The sequence below is a fragment of the Thunnus albacares genome, chromosome 18, assembly GCF_914725855.1.
Source record: "Thunnus albacares chromosome 18, fThuAlb1.1, whole genome shotgun sequence".
Taxonomy (NCBI): Eukaryota; Metazoa; Chordata; class Actinopteri; order Scombriformes; family Scombridae; genus Thunnus; species Thunnus albacares.
In genome coordinates this window covers 17,339,226-17,361,793 of record NC_058123.1, presented here as the reverse complement: position 1 = coordinate 17,361,793, position 22,568 = coordinate 17,339,226, and the positions used below count along the sequence as shown (strand labels likewise).

The 22,568-nt window shown below is 40.6% G+C and overlaps 1 protein-coding gene across 1 annotated transcript; it reads right to left on the bottom strand.

Annotated features, from left to right (window-relative positions):
- Positions 1-5,480: 5,480 nt before the first annotated feature.
- mrrf (mitochondrial ribosome recycling factor) lies at positions 5,481-22,458 on the bottom strand. The gene is made up of 7 exons (XM_044333701.1): positions 22,372-22,458; positions 19,004-19,171; positions 18,715-18,867; positions 13,868-13,986; positions 8,893-8,984; positions 6,733-6,892; positions 5,481-6,317 (listed from the first exon to the last, which is right to left on the bottom strand). Exons 2-7 carry the CDS (start codon positions 19,167-19,169, stop codon positions 6,240-6,242), a joined length of 768 nt encoding a protein of 255 aa, XP_044189636.1. The 5' UTR covers positions 19,170-19,171; positions 22,372-22,458; the 3' UTR covers positions 5,481-6,239.
- Positions 22,459-22,568: the final 110 nt, after the last annotated feature.

The following is a 22,568-nucleotide window of genomic DNA, read 5'->3' as shown; positions in this document are numbered from 1 at the left end:
GTATAAGGTATTGAGTCATAATGTGACATGACAAGACATCACATGAAAGGACATATAACAGGAAATGATATGACTTGACAAGACTAGATGATGAAAGGATGACATAGACTGTATATAAAGAGGATAAAACATTGCATGAAATGACAGGACATGACCTGACCGACAGAGTGCCATAATCTGATTGGAAAACAAGTTGCACAGCTACTTCAGGTCTCTGGAGTTTTAGCAGCAACAAAGAATGAGACAGAAAATGCTGCATATTCAAACCAAGTGAATTAGACTGATGTAAAGTACTTTGAATTGGCTTGTTGTTGGAAGATGCCATAAAAATAAACTTCCCTGGCCTAGTTTATATATCTGCTACAATAGTTGCCTGTTTTTGAGATACAGTAAAGATGTGGTTACGCTCAAAACAAACTGGTGTAGCCGTTCCTGCTGTTGTAGAACTGGGATTACAGCGCACACATTTGGGCAGTTTTTCTGGACATCCATAGGCTTGCACTTGTTTGTATGTACAAAAAGTGACATATGTAGATGCGTAACAAAGAAAAATAGTTCAAACCCTGCTCACTCTCTAACCGCCATACACCTGGCTAATCGCTGGGTGACGTGGGTGTGAATGTCGGATTGTGAAAATAGTCCGATGCAGCCTCACTCCTCTTAATGACATCAGAAAGATGTGGGGGGAGGGGGTTTCGGGAGCTGATAAGCACTTCGGTTAAAGCATACTGACCCATTAAATAGTAAATCTTCATATGAACTTATCAGGATGTGGAAAAGCAGTGAAACGGCTCAAATGCATCTGGTGGATCTCAAAATCTATGCTGTGACTCAACAGTTAGATAGATGACCACGTGGCTTGTCACAGATCACCACAGCAGCTTTAAATCACGCTAAAATGTCCTCAAGGCAAACAAAACCTATACACATCACTCATACTAAGCTGCTTAAGAAAACTCTTTACAACCAAAAACACTTTAAATGTAGAAACCTTACCAGTTATGGGCATGTGTGTTATGGCTCATATGAAATTAAAGATCTCAATTACAGAGTACACATTGCACTGGGACAGGGAGGACGGGGCAAGGTGGGGTGATGATGTGTCCATTTAAGTCAAAAGAATGGCACACTCGAGTTGTGAGTCTAACACACGACTCCAGTCTGTATCCATCCTCTCCACTGGCTCTGACCCAGTCTGTCTGGTAATTGGGATCATATGAGTGGCAGCAAAAGCGCGGCGACCTGGGTTCTCTGGGACCCACAGTAACCTGGAAGCATTTATTTTATGGAAAAGATGTTTAGTTAAAGTGCAGCGCTGCAGCCTGCAGCCCAGCCCCTCTAATGACTCTCCAGCTCTCTTGCCCGGACCTGGAGACGGAGCCCTGTGATGGATACGACTGGTGAAACAGGGACACATACACGCACACACACACACACACACGTATGCACACACATGCTTCCATCACCATGCACTGTGATGGATATGACTGGTGAAAGCTCTGAACACTGTTTCCTGAGTCCTTCACTTCCTTCCTCTCAGGCCTCGGTCAGCCAAGCTGAGCCGGGTTTCACTAGACTCAGGCCGGATTGGATTGCAGATTAACAGGCTTCCTGTCCAATCCGTTGGCCGCGTTCATCTGCTTTCCTAACGGTCACTTTTATTTATGAGCGAGCAGTGACGTTATAGAGGATGAATGACTTTCTTCAGGATGGATGAGATCCTGCAGGCTGGGGCGGGCGTGTGGATTTACTGAGGGACAAATGTTTTTAGGAGTGTATTGTGGAAAGAATGCAGGAAAAATATTCATATTTTTCTGTCCAATGAATCAAACTAATCCAAAAGAACAGCAGATATATGTTCATGCATGCTTTCTCTTGAATTCAACAGTCTCCAGCCCTCATTATTTGCAGTGTTTTCTTTTGCTGGTTTACACAGAACTACAATAAATGGGGGTAAAATATCTTCTTCATCAAGCCATTTATGTCTATTATTCAGCCCCGAAACTCTTGTTTTCTTAAAAGAAGTGAAAAAACCTGCCAGTGTAGGTAGGTATTACAGTACAAATTAGCAAGAATTTCATGAAATTAAATGTCATTTCTCTTGATATTTAGTGCCTTATTCAGTCTTGTATCAATAAACTAATTTTCTAGAAAGTGGATTTGAAACAACTTCAATCCTTCTGCAATAGCAGATTATTTCATTTTGAATTTTAAGAAAATATGACTCTTGGCCTCAATAAAAGATGAAAATTTCATTTTAGCAAGGGGTGAAAATGATTTTATTTCTTGTATCCTAATCAAATGTTCTAAAATCTCATCTGTTGTAGCAATAATGCAAAACATTGCTCAAAGAAACCTGCCTCTACTAGCTGAGTCAAAGAGATTAGGAGAGTTTATGATATGAAATAACAAAGTTGAATGTAAAAATGTCACACCAGACAGATGTATTATTTTTTCTGTACATAAGACATTGGCTGAGTATTTTCTTTAAGGCTTTAGACATGAAGATATATTTGTAAATTGAGTCCATTGTCATTCCCTCCACCGTCCCATCACTACAGGCCTCCGACGCCACCCACCCCACACACCTCTCATCCTCCCTCCCTCTCTCCTGCTGGCAGCCCTTGATTACACTTGTCTCCTGGGGGAAGGTTTAAACTCCTCAGAGATAGTAATATCGAGGGCACTACTGGCTAGTCACTTCAGATCAGGGCGGGGGGAGGAAATGGCGACGGACATAAAGCTAAATATATAATTCCTCCCATGCCGGTAATCACGATGTCCAGACGATTTGAAATGACAGTTTAACCACTTTAGACTGAGGAACGCTTTGTTCGGATTTGAGAAGCAGGAGGTGTGTGCAAGTGTGTGTTGGAGCGTCTGGTTGGTCCCTGTGATGGTTGGGGAGCCTCCTCGTGGGTATAGAGGCTATCCAAAGGGGCCCGTGTGGTCCTCTCTAAATGCACGTGGGAAGGAGGATAAGGGTGGGGGGGGGGGGAGAGCACACGTTCCATTGAGTTGAAATGGCTAGCAGACCAGACAGGGGCAATTCTGTGAATGACTAACACGGAAGGAAACACTCTCACCGCCCGGTATTAGTTTACCTGATTATTAGGATATCCAGCTTCCTCCTAAAATGGCCGGCCATTTCCCTGTTAGAGGCAGTAAGAGCGCCCACCTGGATTAGGCCTAAACATGGTCTGCAACAAGAAAGCTCAACCAATTACATCTATAAATATTAATAGGCTAATCTGCACATATTCTTTTCCTCAGTGCCTGTTACTACATCCCTGAAAGGGTCAGAGATACTCTTATGAACATCAAATCCATTTTAAATTTTAAGTTCAATTTGCATATGCAGAGATTTTTTCGCTCCAGACGGGCTCTCTCGATATGTCTCTCCCCCCCCCCCACCATCATCACATCGAGAGGAGGAGAGTGCATTTGCTATTCACGCGCTGATTGAATCCTTGATGAGATCTTCAGAGTGGCTTCTCACACTCTGATGCTCTTTACACTCCAGAGGTGATGAGAAAAGAGAGAGAGGGAGAAGAGAGATAGAGAGAGAGAGAGCGAGAGAGAGGAGGAGGGAGTATGTGTGTGTGTGTGGGATCGATCCAATTCCGTCTACGCTGAAGTGGTCGGCTCTGTCGTCGCCTGGCTCCACACGGCCTCCTCAGGCGGTTCAGCTGCTGCAGGAGCACCGCCGCTTCATGTTCAGGGTGTAATCACAGGCGACACAAAGGGAAGAGAGCAAACAGAGGGGAATCATCTCCAACACTCACATATATATACGTTCTCTCACTCTCTCTCTGTAGGTCTTTTTGGCAAACTAGCGTTCGACCACTGTCACAAGCTACTCTTAAAAGACATGAATAATGCAATACAGAAAATCTGCATGAAAAGTAGAGATGTATTGAGAAGTAGAGCGATGCTAAGAGGGAAATGGGGCAGAGCGAAGAAAAAGAGGATGGAGAGAAACGCTCAAGAGATTCTGCTTCTTTTTTTTCAATACAGTTCGAGTGTAAGCTGTACTAGTCGTGTGTAGTCGTATCTGATGTTTGAAGTTGGTCTTTCAGATACACATTAAAGAGAACAAATTCAGTAAGCACATTGCAACAGACTCTTCATAAAATCCCATTTTGATGATTTAACTTGTCAACATTTGATGCCCTAAAAACCTGTTTTGAACGGCACATGTGCATTTCTGTCATGCAAGACTCAGTCATCGATGCTTTCCGTAAAAATGCAGCTCTGAGAGGAATAAAATGCCAGACTATCAAATCAAAAGTTTACTGAACTAATTTAGACTTGTATATTTTTGTGCGGAAGGGCCAAAGGACACACCAGAACTTCCACACAAACGCCGTCACACACACGCATGCTTGCACACACATTTACGTCAAAAGGCGGCGCTGGTAGTAGTAAACATTAGAAAGGAACAGGGGTAATTCACTTGATAAATGTCAACCGAAATGAAGCTATCAGCTGAAAGCAATTTCCTTGTGCTTGCCTGTGTTCTGCGCCAGGGACTTGGGAGATTTTCACCCCTCCATCGATCATGAAGCCTCTGTTTTAGGCCAAGGTACACAATGCCCTCAAATTGCTGACATATGGACCTAGAATCACCACGAAAACCTGCCATTTCCACCCCACCCCTCCTCTGTCCCGACCCAGCCACTCCTCTGCTAAACTCTTGTTTATCCAACGACTCTGGTCTGTTTAGGCCATTAAAGCAAAGCCATTCAGAGAGACAGAGGGCCAAGGCAAATGTAATAAAGCCACAATCTATAACATTCATTGTGGCGCTGCTACCACCTAGAACTAAAGATTTTTTTTTTTTGAAACACAGTGAGAACTCAGTTTATTTTCTTAATTCAAAAGTAGGCAGATGGCATTTTGATGAAGACATGATTAGTAGTTGCAATGTTGCAGCACTGCAATCATCAAATGACTGGGTGCCTGTAAGACCGAGTGTGTGGGCAAAACTTTTTAAATGAAGCCTGTCTACCATGTGGGACGCCTGTGACCAGTAGTAGAGGAAGCAAATTTAAATCAAAAAACAAATCATGATAAAGATGACCAGAAAAGCTTTAGCTGGTGTAAACAGCGGGTGGATAAAAACAGGGTATCCCATTCAAACATTTTGCGTCGTTGATACGGTTTCAACAACCACCCGCACAACAATCCCTGACTGTGTCTTTAAAAGTGCAGCTATTTAAAGACAAAGAGGGCCAAGTGCACAACATTTAAAGCCTCTTTTCCTAATGGACAATTGTGGTGCCAGCAGCCAGGACCTAAAGGTCCATACACAGGAAAAGTCCATTATCACTCTAACTAATGGAGGAGGGAGCGACTTCAAAACCAAAAGTGGAGAAAAAAGAAAAGAAAACAAGCGAGAGAAAGATGACGCACATGGTACAAAGCAGTGTTTCTTTAATGGGGTCCATCAATAATGTTACTTTCCCAGCTTTATTGTGTTTAAAAGAGAGTAGCCATATTATCAATCCTAGACACGGGCAGAAATTAAAGACCTTTTTTTTTTTTTTTTTTTTTTTTTTTAAACTCAAGTGCATTTTTTAATCAATGCGAAACAAATGTTTGGCAACGCGCTAATGATATCTGCTCAGTCGGCTCCTGCGTCTCTGGAACAAACTCTCTCTCTCTCCCTTTCTCTCGCTCTTGCCACCAGGACGAACCCACAGCCAGTTTACATTCAGACGGGTGCGCTTGTTTTATATAAACAGACAGTCTTTGTGGCAAGGGGTTTGATTAGGAAGAGGCCCACAAATCCCATTAAAAGTCCATCCGTCCCCTGCTTGGTGTTTGTTTGAAGACAGGAAAAGTAACAAGGGAGGAGGGAGGTGACTGGCAGTCTGTCGTTGTTGTTGTTTCCGTGCCAATTTCTGTTTATGTACCGATGGTTAAACACAGATATCACCCAGCAGCGAAGAGCAGAGCTTTGCCAGTGATGTGGGCAGGCAACGAAGCCCAGTGTCTGCCAAGGGAACCCAAACAGGAACCAGACTCTGTCTTCTGTGTGAAGCTTTCAGACTGGTAGACTCATCATGAGAACAGGACTCAAAAACTACCCTCATTGTGATCCAGTCACTGTCCATTATCAACATGATCAAAATGACATGTAGCTGCTGTTGAGTGTGTCCATCTGTGTGTACAGCTGTAACGAAGTGATTAAGTATAAAAAATAAGACCTGTCCGTTTCTTTTAAATCGTCACAGTCAGCCTAACAGCTCCTTGGTCTTGGCTGCAAGCTGTTTGTCAATGTCCACTGCAAAGTTGTCGGCCATCTGCTGAATCTGCGAAGGCAGAGGAGAAGACGGAAAAGGATTTAGAATTCTTTTTTGGGCTCAATTTTCACTGTCGAGCATCGCTCTAGTCAAGGATGACAGTATATAGCTGCAACGTGACAGGATATGACTGAACTGATGGTGGACTCAGCTGAATTTCTCACTTTGGTGCTCTTTTTGAATTAAAAAAATATTGTGAAATACTACCACTGGAAACAAATTATTAGGAAATTGTTTTAATCATAGTTTCACATTAGAAAAAGCTGTACCCTTGGGCATGGTTTGAATGGCAGTAACAATAGTTTCAGATCTTTTTTTAATTTCAGTTTTGTGACTCATCCGCCGTCTCATCTCAACCGTCTTTCAGACCTCCCTTCCTCAGTCTGATCTCCCCGAATTTCCCTTTCCTCTTCCCTACACGTACCTGTTTTTCTACGAGTCGTATGGTGTCCTCAGAGTGTCCCTCCTTCGCCTTTTTGGCCTGTGTGACGGCGTTAGATCGCACTCTCCTCAGTGAGTCTTTAGCCTTGTTGCTCAACTGTTTGGCCATCTTGGCAAGGTTCTCTCTGTGTTCTCGCGTTACTCTGCAAGGAAGTAGGGGAGGAGATTAGAGAAAAGAGAGAAGACCAAGAAGTAAGACAGAAGACGGAAAAAAGAATCTCTGGAAGACAGGTAAATAGATTATACAAAGCAGCGGTACGCAGTCATCCGGACACCTTTTATGTCTCTGTGCGCAGATTGAAGATATGTTGAATGACATTAGCTTAGCTTAGCTAAAATTCAGCTGATGGGATCAAGCAGCAACTCCTCTTAAAAGCAGGGCAATACACTTTGCACAATATTGTGCAAACAGGGATGTTAAGTGTTTGTAGTAGGCACGACTTCTAATCATTTTAATTCTGACTCGCAGCTAACAACAATCACTTCTCAAGGTCTCAGACCAGAGCTGAAACATCCGTCAGCACGAGAACTTTGTATTCACTTTGCATTTGTTAATCACTCAGAAAATCCTACTTCCCATTTCACTCTCCTTCTTTGTCCTTAATTGGCTTTTTTTTTTTTTTTTTTTTTAGTTGTTTTTGCCTCTGGGACTATTTGCAAACAATCCAAGTGCTGAGTCTATTTACCGCAAACAATACGGCCTAATTACTGATTCCAGGGCCAATCAAGGAGCGCCTTCTCTTTGGAAATGCAAATGGAGGCTTGGAGCGTGCCGAGACTGATTGCAGGGGGAAAGCAGTCTGACTCTTGTGTCCCGCCTCTGCCAGACTAACACCTGCTGCTCCATCCGCACACACACACATGCATGAACATACATGCGCATAAACACAGGCCGGCATTCATACATGCAGACTTACTTGCACATGTGTGTATGAGTAAAACCATAATGTATATATATACACACACACACACACAGAGTGGTTTAGTGAGTGAGTGATGGATAGTTCTGTGAGGTTGTTTGACTTGGCAGAAAGAGCGAGAGAGAAAGCGGTCTAGTCAGAATAGGGAGAGAGAGAGACTGACCCTACGCTCAGATCAACACACACGCAGGGTCTCATACATCTACAAGCAAATAAGTCAATAAATCTGTCAGTTACAGCTAAGAGCGGGAGACTGAGGGATGTATTAACGAGTGACAAGCAAAACCACAGCAGCAACTAATGATTATTTTCATTATCAATTAATTTGTCGATTATTTTCTTAAATCGTAGATTAGTTATTTGGTCTATAAAATGTCAGAAAATGGTAAAAAAATATGTCAATCAGTCTTTCTCCAAAGTCCAAGATGCAACTTAAAACGACTTGGTTTGTCCCGTCCAACATTCAACAACCCAAAAACATTCAAGAAACCAGAAAATTATTATTTAAGAAGCTGGAACCAGAGAATTTTGAATAATCTGTCTGGGTATGTTTGTGTGTGTGGGTAGGCAGGATGAATTATTTTTATGAATCTGTGTCTTTCTTTTTTTTTTTTTTTTTTTGTACATATGTATTTAAATATGTATAAATGATTTGTTTTATTATGTGTTGTGTGTAAAGAGCATTGAGATTACTTTGTATGAAATGTGCTATACAAATAAATTTGACTTGACTTAGTTAAATAATCAATTATCAAAATAGTGGGCCTTTAATTTTCTGTTGATCTACTTATCAATTAAATCGACTAATTGTTGCAACTCTAGGTGAGACTTGTACAATGACAATGTCCATTCATTGATTCACTGATCAATTACTGTCAAAGATAATGTCTAATTCCTGTTACAACAGTCGACAGTGATACCTTAACTTTGTCTTATTTTGAAAAAGAAGAAGTAGAAAACTTGATTATATCAAGATTAAAATGAGTTAATTTTGTTAATTGAATAATTGATTTGACGGGTCAACCAATTGTTTCAGGACTAGTAAAAATTAAAATTATATGTTAAATAGAAGCCTGGAGGATCACAGGGATGACTAAAAGACTAAAAGTGAAAATGCTTAAAGCAGGAAAGTGTTTCTGCCCTCGGGGCTATGAGTGTGTGTGTGTGTGTGTGTGTGTGTGTGTGTGTGTGTGTGTGTGTGTGTGTCAGAGAAAGAGACTCACTTGGGAATGGGCACCTTGATGATCGTCCCGTCCACCTCTGGGTTTAAGTTCATGCTACTCTCTTTTAGAGCACGGGTGGCAGCCGCTGTAGCCTGAGGGTGCACACACACACACACACACACACACACACACACACACACACACACACACACACACACACATATGAATGTGTGCTTTGCCTCGAGCAGCAGATTGAATGGAAAAGCAGCGGTACAACTACAGGTAGTGGCCTAGCTCCAGCTGGCAATCATTAAGGTGTTGTGTGTGTATGTGTGAGTGTGTCTAAATGTGTGTGTGTGTGTGTGTGTGTCTGGGGAAGCCCGTGCAGTGTGGAAGTGCCTTGGGCCACTGTCAGCACTCAGCCCTGTGGGACAGGACTGAGAGGTTGCAGGGCAGGGTGCTGACCTCCAGTGACCCCACAGGAGAGTCTGCTTGTGTATGATACATGGATACACACACACATATACACACACACATATACACACACACACACCGGTGCACACATATGAGCTTTTGAGTTTGTATGTGTTAGTATTTGGATGTATTTTCGAATATAAAATCTTTTTTTTTGCTTCTTCATTGAAGACACTGACCTCATTTACATATACATCAGTGACAGTATCAAGGCAAAACTTCACGTATGACTGGATCCATGTGAACACACCGAGCTCTGTTTATCTGAAGGTGATTTGCCTTTTTTATTTTGTTGGAATTAACAGTGACCAGTTACTGTACATATACACCTTGCTCGGTCTATCGAGCATGTGGTCAGTTGACAGAGGGAAACTACTTCTAACCACTTTGTTTATTTTTATCAAATGAGAAGCAATTAAGTCTGTATTTTGCAAAAATCAACATATCCTTAAATGTAATGATACATGATTAACTGATATTTTTAGGTAATAAAACAATCAATTGCTACAGTTCTGTTTGGGTGATCAATACATACTTCAGTGATGCCAAAAGTCAAAATATATATGTTCTGTCAAGACCAGCTTCATGTCTGTGAGAATGGACATTAGATTAAAATGATCATCAGAAGCCATTTCTACATTTGGTTAGAGATACTTTTGTCTACATTGAGCACAAGTGACAATGTAGGTTTCTGATCTACATATAGTGAGACAGTTGGGTTAGTTATGGATTTGAAAAAAAACAAACTGCTGCCTATTGTAAATTTTTCTGTCAAAATCACTTGAAACGGAAACATCTGCAGAAATTTTCCTTCTTCTCAGCTGTTTGCCAAAATGGCTTATTGAAAAAGTTTTTTAAAAAATGAAACCAACATTTCCCCCCAAACACCATCTGTGATCTTTGTAGGCTACGGGACGAAGACGATCAGAGGGAAATGGAAAAGAAGAACGCTGTGTGTTTTGTGAAGTGAACCGGTGCCGATGTGGATGCCGGCTAGAGAGGCAGCTGGTGCTGTAAAAGCTAAAAAGGATATCTCTAAACAACACAGGATCAAACAAAGATGTTGTTAAGAGCTTCTGAGAAGTTAATTGATCTAGTGGCTTCTTAGGAATTGCATTTAAAAGTTTATTTTCATTTGTTTGGCAGGCAGGCAGAAAAAGACGCTTACATGTGACTCAATTGTAAATATTAAAACAACATTCACATATGTGAAACATGAAGACATTATCCACCATATACACAACACAATCCTTCGGTCCAGCAAACACTACATTAGAACCAGAGAGCTACAGTTAAACAGTGCATACAGACGAGGGGGAGAAAGCCAAATCCTTTGAACCGCTGAAAACAAAGTCACACTCCTCGAAACAATTCTGCAACCGCATGACAATTCCCTTAACTGAGCTTTACAAAGGGTGCAAACGCGCAATGCGAGGAAAAAGAGCATATCATTTCCTTTTCTTTTTTTTTTTTTTATCCCTTTCTACCCTACTCCCCTTTCTCGACAGCTACTTCTGGCCTTTCCCGCTGGGGGAAAAGAAATGGCAGCGAGATTAAAGGAATTTATTTGTGTGCATTAAATTAATTCATGAGGTCTCGTTTCTTTTTGTTAAAATCATCCGGAGCGCAGGCCTCTGGTTGCTCTCTTTGAGTGCGGGGTGATAGATTCAGCCCATACCTATGTTTGATTGTTCTCAGCATCAAATTCATCACCGCTTCCCCTCTCTGACCGCTCCGGTGGTTACGGAAAACCGAGCACTTTTTTTTTTTTTTTTCTTTCTGGAGAGGCCCAGCCAGGTTCTGGATAATATGTTGGAGAGGGAGAAAAATTACGCTGAAGTTTCACATCAAACGCAAAGTTCAAAGCGGCGAGGCGAGCGGAGAGGAATGTGTGCGTGTTTAAAAAGGGAGTCCTGAAGAAAACACTTTATGAACAAAGTGGTGGGATGCTTAAAAATGCACACACGCACGCACACACACACATATATCAAAATTGCCTCCTGATCTAAGCATGCTGGTAGTTGTTGTTCCACTGTGCCTTCCCAGGCTGCTGTCAATGAATGAATGGAAAACAATTGAAGGGCCTCTGGAGTGCCTGGTAATGGATAGGCATCATTATAAGCCTATTAGCTCTGGGTACTGAGGACTCACCTCTGCGTGGAACATGGGTAACGTAGGGGCACGACAGGGTAGCATGCGTGTGTGTGTCTGTGTGTGTGTGTGTAAGTGTGTCTGTTGGCGTGTGTGTGGTCTGTGGTCAGAGTTTCTGGGAAAGAGCTACAAGAATGGATTTGAAGAATGGATTTCCTGATCTGAGATGCTGATAAACACTTAGATTTGCATGTCTTTTTGTGATATCTGTACAAAGGAGAACAAAATGTGAAACCGCAGCTTTCAAGTCTCACAAAAGGTGAAACAGAAAGTGGAGGAACATCGTTACAAAAGCATTTTGTTGTTGTTGTTGTTGTAGTAACAGACAGGTGAAGAACAAAACCATACTTATAAAAACTGCTTAACATCTTGGATAAAGTGAATTTCTGCACACGGGTCTCTAAACACAGGAACAGGTAGATTTAGATTATCCTCCTGGTCTTAATCTGTCTTTATTGCTTCTTCCACCTCTTTTATTGTATCTAAAGGTGCCTTCAAGCGTCTCATTGTGTGAGATGTCTATGATAAAATCTTGGTTGCAATCTGTATCAGACAGTAAGATAAGAATATGACGTGTGTCAGATTGTGCGCTGAATTGTAGCACTACGATGTAAATAGAAAAAAGTGTATGCAAGCAGAGACACGTCACCAGCTCTTGTTTTGAAAATGCAGCAAAGTCACACAAACTTCTTTTTCTTTTACTTCCATCATTTTGGCCTTTGTATCCTATGAACGTATTGTACGTACTGTACTTATGAAGCGTCATGGCAGCCAGTGTGCTCTGTGTCGTTTCATGTTGTATTCTGATTGGCTTGTTTGTAGAAGTGGTTCATCATTGTGAGAATTTAGAAATTTGCCTCAGGCTGTCTTTGGTCGCTAAAGCTCCAGATCCATCGTCATGCACGTGTCTCACAGTGTGATCTAGGACCACCGTTTGGAGTGACAACCAAAGAGTTTACCACGTCAACTTTTGTCTCAGTCCCAAAATCACAAAGCATAAAGGAGCTTTAACTTATATTTTTCTCCTCATAGCACTTAAAGTTTATTCTTCTGTATTTTTATTCTTGTACCTTTCTGTATGCATCTGTTTTGACACTCTAAATTACTCATCATTGAGTATATTGAGTATTATTATACTATGAGTCACACAATGTATATATCAACATCACCTCCACAGTGGTATCGTTCATGATTCCCATTCCTCTGACCTGGGTTAAACTCCCAGACTGCACCTGTGTTCCCTTATCTTAGATTTTCATAACAAATGTATGCATGTATGTAGAGATCATAAGTTTACCTTGCAAGGCAGCTGGATTCGTGAGATCACGACATCATGAGATCACGCGAGAATCCATCTTGTCAGCCTTCAAGTCATGAGCTTGTGTCCGAACCACTGGTGGTTTGGACCAATCAGCCTCCTCTGAGGATTCTCGCATGATCTCGTGATCTCGCGAATCCGGCTCCCTAGCAAGGTAAGACGGTGATAGACAGATGCTTCATCCATTCACCTGCCAAGTATTTTTTGAAAGCGCCTGCCCTTTTCCAAACAGTTTCCAAGGACGACTTCTCAGATGGTTCCGTGTAACAAACCATTTTGCACATCAGGTAAATCACTATCCTCTGCATCTAAAGTCATTAAAAGTTTATTTATTGGGTGGGATTCATCATCTCAACTGTGTGTTAATGTGCATTAATTTTGCATCTTCTTTTTTCTCATTTGCACAAATAATCAAGAACTTGACTCTAATTGTTGCATCTCATGAGAAGCCAGCGGAGCTATGGCTAACGACAACCGAGAGAACTCAAGTCATGCAGATATATGATTGCATAATGTCGTGGTAAATGCTAAAAAAGCTCATTTAGATTTTCCAGACCACTAGAAAGTCTGGCCACTAAAACTCTTGCCTTGCCCCCATGGACAAAATATCTTTCTGGAGCTCTGATTAGTACAGTGTTGCATCATCTAAGAAGGGAAAAGAGGGAGAGAAAAGGAGTGAAAAAAAAAGAAAAATAATCCATTCCTTCCTAACCTGGGGGTAAAATGAGGTCATTTCCTATTCTGTGACAACTCACACGCAGACATAACCGCATATCAGCGCACACACACACATGCACACATACACTTCAGGTTTTTGTTGCTATCTTTCACCCCAGAACAAAGGGCTCCCCGAGTGATCAATCAATTAGCATCTGAGACACAGTTGGAGAGAGAGACGCAGGTCAGGTTTCATTTACACAGAGTTGTTGGATTCGAGTTCTGGTCTGGCTCAGGACCGTCCATCTGTCTGAGCTTTGGATTATTTTTATAAAGCTTAGTTACTGTGTGCTTGTCCGTATGAGACAAACAAATACTGGTAGGAAGAATCTGTGTGTGTATGTGTGTGTGTGTGTGTGTGTGTGATCGTCTTACCTCAGGGAAGCTGCTCATGTTGACCATAATGAACTGAGATGATTTCATGGAGACCTGGCCCAGCTGGTTGAGAGGGAACTTCCCATCTTGAGTTGTCACCACAATGTGATCCAGGGCTCCTAAACAAATGCAGATAAACGTAATTATTTATTTACTTTATTTATTTAGCTACACAGACAATTTAAGGCATCATTTTACTCTTGCCACGTGCAATGAAATCACCCTGATTTTGTTTTGTTGCCCCGGGATGGATGTGTAAATATAAAAAGCCTGGTAATCACAAATACATCAGTAAACTGCAGAAATAAATGTTTTACAGGCTGCATTTTATGTATGCTTGACTATATTTTTCTCATCTTAAGTTTAATAGTGTTTTTACTTATTATTGAAAATAGTTATATCTTTGATAATAAAGTTTATTGTTGAGCTGTAAAATATCTTGACTCAAACATATCTTCACATATCTCAACACAAAATACTGTATTTACATATGAAAAAAGAATACTAACAGATAGATTAATGTATGATTTTTTTTAAAAAAGTATGAAGATCAGGCACAAATATCAAGTATTGCTGAAGCTCTAGTATATTTGGTTTGATGACACTGTTTCCGTGACTGCTTCACATAAATGAAAACACATAGTCAATCATTCAGTCAGACCTACAGATTAACAAATAAATAGACGACAGACGAATGTGCAGCAGAAGCCACAAATTGCATGAGTAAGTAAAAAAATAAAAAATGAAGAGACCACTGTCAGGCTGTTCAAGAGTTTCCATGATCTACTCCTCACTGTCAATAGCGAGAGAAGCGAAGGTAAGTTTGCCAACATGACTTGACTTCTATCCCTCCCTCCCTCTCTTCGTCTTTTCTGTCTTTTCCTCCCGCTCTCTCATTCTCTCCTCCATCTGGCTAACCTCAGACGCAGTTGTTTCCTTCTTCTCCACCTCTGCCTAACATCACTCCCTCCCTGCTTACCCGTCGGGGGCTGTGGTGGCGGTGGTGTGGTGTGTGTATTTGTGTGTGGAAAAGGGGGGTGAAGGGGAGGTGAGCCAACGGTGTAATTTTCTCTATGCGATCAATTTATCATTTGATTTCAAGGGCAAAAAGACAAAAAAAAAAAAAAAATGGATGTACCGGTTAGAGATTAGATGCAGAAGAAGAAATTAAAAATAAAAGGTTGGTATGATGTGATGAGATGGATACCTTTTATTTAAAGGCCGCGCCCTGACTGAATCACTGACATACTGTCTACCTGCCTGCCAATTATTCTGTCTCCTTCTTTGACTTCAAACATCCATTTGTGCTCAACTCTGAACCTGCCCGCCTCTCTGTGTGTATGCAGGCTGTTCATGTCCATATCTGTGACCTTCTGCCTGTCTGTCTTGGTTACCTGTGCCTTGACAATGTGCACCTACACATCTGTTAGTACTTCAGGAGGGCAGACAGACAGTCATTTCTTTAACTACAAAGATGGAGGGTGAGGAGGGAGTACGAGGGTTGAGAGACAGGCAGAGGGCGAATATCAGAAATTGGGCAAATTTTTTCTTTACCAAAATATTACATATGATGTAATATGATGATTACATATTACATTTGATGTTGCTGTTGAATATGATTTGTTTTTGAGGTTTAGTAACAAACAAATGATGATTGATGATTGGTCATTCACATTCACTAGATTGAGTTTGAAGTGGCTATAATTAATGTTTTTATCATAACAATGTATCAAATGATGAAACTACAGAAAATTATCACCTGACTCTGCAGCTCAAATCGGCTTTCCGGAGCCTTATAGCGAGTTTCAGCTCATTGTTTAGCTGTCTGACTGCAACTTTACCGTTTTGGCTTGCTCTCAGCTGTTTTCAGAGAAAAAGCTCTAAGAACCCATTGTACACTACCTGCTCAGTACCAAACAGCAGACACGGGCAGCTAATAGCTGGTGAACATAGTGGAACATTTAGCAGCTAAAGAGCCAGATATTTCCTTCTGGTGTTGATAGAGAGCAAAAACAGAGCTAAAGGAGAGGGAATATTGGACTTACATTCACCAGGTGGACAGAAACACGACTCCAAATGAACAACAATGTTACTCTGTAACTGCTGGATATGTAACAAGTGCAATATATCAACTTAAAAAGTGACGAGATGTCAGTGTGTTGTGTTGACAAATTGTTTCCGCTGCCCTCAAGTGGCCAAAAAATTAGTTAATGCAGGTTTAATGATCCACACTGTCAATTTTACTTTGGTCCTTTAACATTTTTTTATGTTTTGAGTTTTTGTACGGATTAAGCAATCAACATATTTTGTTACCTTTGGATAGAGCCAAGCTAGCTGTTTCCCTGTTTTTATCTTTATGCTAAGCTAAGCTAAGCTAATCGCCTGCTGGCTGTAGCTTCATATTTAACAAACAGACATTAGAGAGGTATCAATATTCTCTCTTTTAACTCTCGCCAGAAATCACATAAGCGTACTTCCAAATAAGTCGAACTATTCCTTTAAGCTCCAATAGATCATATCTTCAACTTGGAAGACCTCTTGGAAGCTGTTTTGAGGTATTGAAAAGGTATTTTCCTGTACTGTTGTTGTTCAGTGTCACCATGTTCAAAGTTTCCATGGAAACAGAGCTAGATTTAGGACCAGATTACGCATCTGTGACTATTAACCATAATATAGTGATCACAGCATTGATCCCTTCTCCCTGCATCTGTCTATGACTGTCTGCTATACGTTTGCCAAACACAAACAAACACGTGTGCACACACGCAGTATGCATTCATGACAACACACAACAGTACACACACACACCATATCCACGCAGACACACACACACACACTCATAAGCTTAATAAGAGCCAGATGAGAGGTTTATGGTACAAACACACACACACACACACTCATACGAGACACACACATTCGGACAACTGACGTCATTTCATTCCACCATCTCATCTCTGCTGTCAGCTCTAAGTCCTGCTGCCTCCCTGGATTACTGTGCAGCTGGACAGAAGAGAGGGGGGATGGACAGACTGGAGGAAAGCAGTGAGGGATAGACAGATGGAGGGAGAAGGCAGGGAGGATGACAGAGTGGAGCGAAGGAGGCAAGAATGACAAGAGGGAGGACTGAAGAGATGGAAGGAGTGAAGTTGGGAAGTTTTGGCCCCGTGAACAAATATTTCCCTGTAGGTCAATAAGAAATGTAATTTTAAATGTTGTTTGAACAAAAGCCAAAACACAAAGCTGAGCATTGTTGGAAAAAAGAAACAAAAGAAAAGGGGAAGTAATGGAAGGATAAAGGGAGGAACTAATGACAGAAAATGGGCAAGAAATTGCTAAATGATGAAAGGAGAAAAAAAAAACATGAACAATGGGATAATAATAATAATAATTAAATAAAGAGAAGTGAAACTGTTGGAGGAAATTTACAACAAAAGATATTGAGGGGTTAACCAGAAAAATCACAACTACGCGTGCTTCTGTTGTGTAACCGTCTTTGCGTCTTGTGCGAAAGTGAAGATGCAACGCAGAGGATGCAAATCAAAACGATAGTCTGAGGAGGAAGAGGAACAGAAACTCAGACACTTTCAGTCTGAAGTCCGTCTCCTCCAGTGGGACCTTCCATTATCCACCCCACCTCTCACTATCCCCCACCCCCAAGCCCAGCTCCCATTTGTTAGAACCCAGAGGCGAAGGGGGTCATGACCTGGATGTAGTTGGGGAAACAGAGGTCAAACTGGGGTCAAGGTAAGGTCACATAGGGCTCTCCTCACTCTAAGCCCTTGGGCATATTATCAGGTAGATGAAAAAAATAGAACTTACTTTTACCTCAAAGTAAAAATGTGCCTGTGCTTTTAAGAAAGAAAAGAGTGGAAAAAGCAGAGGACTTACGTGTAAACTGAACTTTTGGAGAACAAACAAACAAGCTTCAACAAACATACAAGATTCATATGTGTGTTTGGTATCTGTATTTCAAATTCAAAGTAGAAATCAACTAGTAGGGTGGCCCTATATGTAAAAAAAACTCACCACTTATATGACTATGTGATTCATACATACAATATCATGTTGCCAATACCAACCTTATTGAAAGTTTAGAAGTATTTTGAGGTATCTCATGGATAATCTGTGAACTCATGGATTCCTGCAGTCTAGCCAGAATGAGGAAAAGTTAACACTGGGCAGCGAAGAATAGAAGTGAATAAACATTTGATCATTGTGGTGGGACTGCAGCCATCCATGAGATCACACACATACCTTTGCAAATGGAACCTGGTGCTGGACAGTGGATAAAATAATGCTTTTGATTTTTAAGGCAAGTTGTGAGGGCTGAGGTCAAAATGGAGACACTACTGAAAATTATACTGGAAAAAGAGTTGAATTACTAAGCTCTAACTGTCTGCAGAATACTTCCACATAAACAACGTGTATCTGTACACGGTGTGATGTTCAATTTACTGCATTTGTTCTATTGTTCTTGCGTGTTTTTCCTCATCAACCCTCTGGTAACAATAGTAGGAAATAACAAGCTGAGCAACTAAATTAAACACTTAGATTTGTGACAATACTGTCATTGCTCATTGTTGCATCAAAACAATATCTGTTCAGTTCAGTTCAATATCAGTTATTTATGTTAAATTGTATCTGTTCCAGTTTGTTTTCATTACAAATATGAGTAAAGTGACTTCAATATTAAACTTGAGAGTCAGTGTATTCATTATTTTTTGGAGGGGTTTTCTACATGAGACTGTAAAGTTTGAGAAACAAAAACAGAGTGATGTGAGGAGACACAAGCAGAGAGAAAACATAAGAGGGGAGTGAAAATAAAGAAACCGAGATAAGACGAATACCTGGCGAGGTTCGAATGCTGAGGTTGCGTGTGAAGTCATCTTTGAGCGCACTGACAACGGCTGTCATGTCCTCCTTCACTTCATCCAGACTTATGATGTCTTCAACCAAAGCCGAGTTAATATTCATCTTCGCTGACTGGCCCTTTGCCTTGGCTTAAAAGATGAAGAGAAGGAAAGAAGGACTGAAGGAAGAGTGAAGACTCATATCTAAGACGAATAATATCAGATCCAGTAACCAAACAGATGTTGCTCACATGTGATCGCCAGTCTTTGCGATCTCCTCACTTACCTTTTGCCTTCTTGGTGGCATAGAGCCGGGCGCAGGCAGTAGGGTAGCTGGTGGTGTCGGGGAGCAAGATAGGGAGCCTGGTGGCAGGCACGAGGGGACACCTGACCTGCCGCACCAGAGACTGACACAGTAGAGGACGCAGCAGGCTCAGATGATTCATGGCCATGACTGAGTGAGAGAATAAATACAAAATGCTGTTAGAGAGGAACACAATGTTGTTGAGTTTGGAGTAACATCATTTAAATAAGTTTGGTAAAATCATAAACCAGTTGAGATGTTGCTGTTAATATATATCAAAATGAAGTAATAGCTCCTATCAGCCAGTAGGAGGTAGGCCTACATCTTGTATTGACGTATTACAGTTTCTTCTCTTTTTCTCTTGTCAGCTATCAGAGATGATTAAAAGAAATAACCAAATCAGTCAGTGCTATCTTTTCTTTTTCAATGGCAGCCATATCTCTTCAAAGTCTAGAAGGAGTATTTTTTACCTGTAGAGGCTTTTTCTGTAATTTTTTGAACATATAAATAACAGGTATATTTAAATCCATTACTCAAGAGATAGATTTATGGATGAAAAATCTGTATTTCTTGTGTTTGTCAACTAGTCAAAATTAGAAAAATATAGGCCTGTTTTACTGCCTTTCACAAACTTTAAAGATTAAAAAACCTTTAACAAAGGGGTGGGTGTTATGGATGAAATAGTCTCTCACAGTAGTTGCAATTTTCCAATATCTCTATGTATCGTGATATAATATACTACTTGATTGATAAAAAAAATTGTTATAGAACAATTTTGCAATGTTTGACTAATCAATTAATCAACTAATTGTTTCAGAACTATTGGTTTTAATTTACATACTTAAAGACAGCTTCCAGATATGTGTTTTGAATTTTGGTGGTGAGGCGCCCCTTTTGATTCTGCAACAACAATTATTTTTTGCTATTGATTAATCTGCTGATTATTTTTCCAATTTAATGGATGTCATAAAATTTATGAAATACGCCTGCCACAATTTCCAGCAGTGAGGTCTTCAAATGTCATGTTTGTTTCAACAAACCCTCCAACATCTAGAGATATTCAGTTTACTATCACATTAGACAAAGAGAAGCCGTAAATCCTCTCAATTGAGAAGCTGAAACTGGGGAATGTTTGCCATTTTTGCTTTAAAAATATCTTAAATGATTAATAGATGGATTAAAATGGTGTTAGATACTACTGTGGATTGGTTTTCCCTTGTATTGCAGACTGCTTCCTCTTACATACACACAAATCTATAGGCTAAAAGTAACTCTGAACTCAACCCACGCACAGTTGTTTGGGCATTCCTGAGGGGGAAACTCCCATTCAAAAAAACACACAACAATATAAGACCAGCCCCTGCTTTTCTATGGACTAACCACCTCCCACCTCGCAGACTAGCCCTCGACTGTACACGGTGTCGCTGAACCTCGGCGTACACACAAGCACAGACAAACTCTTGAGACAGAAAAGCCCACAGACACAAACACACACGAAAGCCTGTCTTTCACAGTCAGTGGCTGTGAACAGCTCGCAGTGTACTGCAGCCTGACTGACATCATCTTTTGTCTGGTGAGTATTTAGAACCGTTGGCGTACAGGCTGTGAGGAGAAACATACCATACTGCTGCCTTAAAAACACGTTGGACACAAATGAGAAGGGCTTTCCCAATACATTGCACTACTGAGATCATTTTATTATGAGAAATAAAGAAGAATAAAAATAGAGGAAAATTAGGAATTATTTTCAGCTAGAAGCTCAACAAAACGTAAAAGAAAACCCACTGGATGTTTCTCGACTCATCCAAAAGGTTTATTCAACTCTTTGATAAAATGTCCAGTGGAAAAATAAGCATTGCAATTTATGCTGGGATGAATTTTTTTCATGTATATTGGAGTCATTAAAGTTGTTTTTGACTTGATTTTATTTCCTTCTTGCCAGAAAATGAGAAATTTATTCTACTATTTCATAAAATTTTGTTTTTTAAATGTAAAATATGGACAAAAATACAGCTTAAATTTAAAAGCTCCAGATTAACCAAAATCCAAATATATTCCAATGGCAATATTTAGGCTAGACTGTGGACCCACCACCTCCAATTCAAACCCATAACAGGCATCCAGGGCTGGCAGGTTTCCTGACAAGCAGATATGATACAGTGCAGCATGGCAGAGCAGATAGGCTCAGATGTGGGATGGTGACGGATCTCTTTAGAGGGGAAGTCAAGCAGAAAAGGTGAAGCACAGGTGTTCAGTGGGATACTGTAGCCTCATATCCTGTCGATTTCACACACACACACACACACACACACACACATACACACAGCAGCAGCTGCAGACACACCTCTCTCCTTCTTCCAGCAGCAGAAGCCAGCTGGCAAACCTGTATGGTCTCGCCTCTGTCTGTACACTTTACAGTTTGAGCAGAAAATAACACAGCAGTGTATCTGATAATGCTCTGCCTGGCTTTCCCTCAGAGCTGCCTCATCTAACCCCTGCAACTAATGATCATTCTATTGATTAACCTCTTAATTATTACTTTTTTGTTGAACTGATTAATTGTTTATTCTATGAAATATCAGAAAATGGTAAACACATCTTCAAAATGCTTTTTTTGTCCAACCAACATCCCAGAACTTAATGATATTCATATTACAATGCTATAAAACTGATAAAACAATAAAATACTCACATTTTAGAAGCTTGAACCAGCAAATATTTGACATCTTGTGCTTCATGTGTGACTTAAGCAATTGATTGTTTATCACAATTGTTGATTTGTGTTGATCAACAAGACTAATTGTCTCAGTAGTAGTTCACATTGAAGGCTTCACACTTTACTATTTAAGTAATTCAATCACTACATTATAGTGTCCTGTGGTTATCTGGCTTCATTGACTGGATCTTAGTGTATCTTTCATGTGCCTGATTTCTCCCAGAAAATATCCCTGAAAATGAATTATTATGCTGTCCAATGTAATGAACATCAGTTATGCATGTTATAGATATTTCTATATATGTCTATATCAGAAAGACTTTGGTTTATCATGATTTTTTTGTTATCCAGTCCTCCAAATAGCAGGTTCAATGTTAGATTATTTAAAACATACTAGAGTAAGAGGCAATACTATATTATTATTATTAACACCAATGGATATATATTTGACCTGACTGACTAGTCTAAACACGTTATGTAAGTGAAGCGACGTGAAGGTCGGTGTCTTCTGCACATACTACAGGCAAAAACGGCCATAAAACGCAACTACGTAGCTGCTAAACATAGTACTACCGTTAATATCAGCCATAACACATCCTTCCACTTTAAATGACCCCCAAAACAGCATACTTACTTAGTCTCAAGCTCAAATGCTTCACAGGAGCATGTCAGCAAAGGGAGAAACATATAGGAAAAAGCCGCATTTGACATCTACGTAGTCATCATCATGCGTCCGGGTATGTGTTTGAAACTGTACACAGAGTGTACCGAGCGAGCGGGGTTCCTGCTAGAAGCGAGTAAGCAACGACGTACGGGATATGCCGTATAATA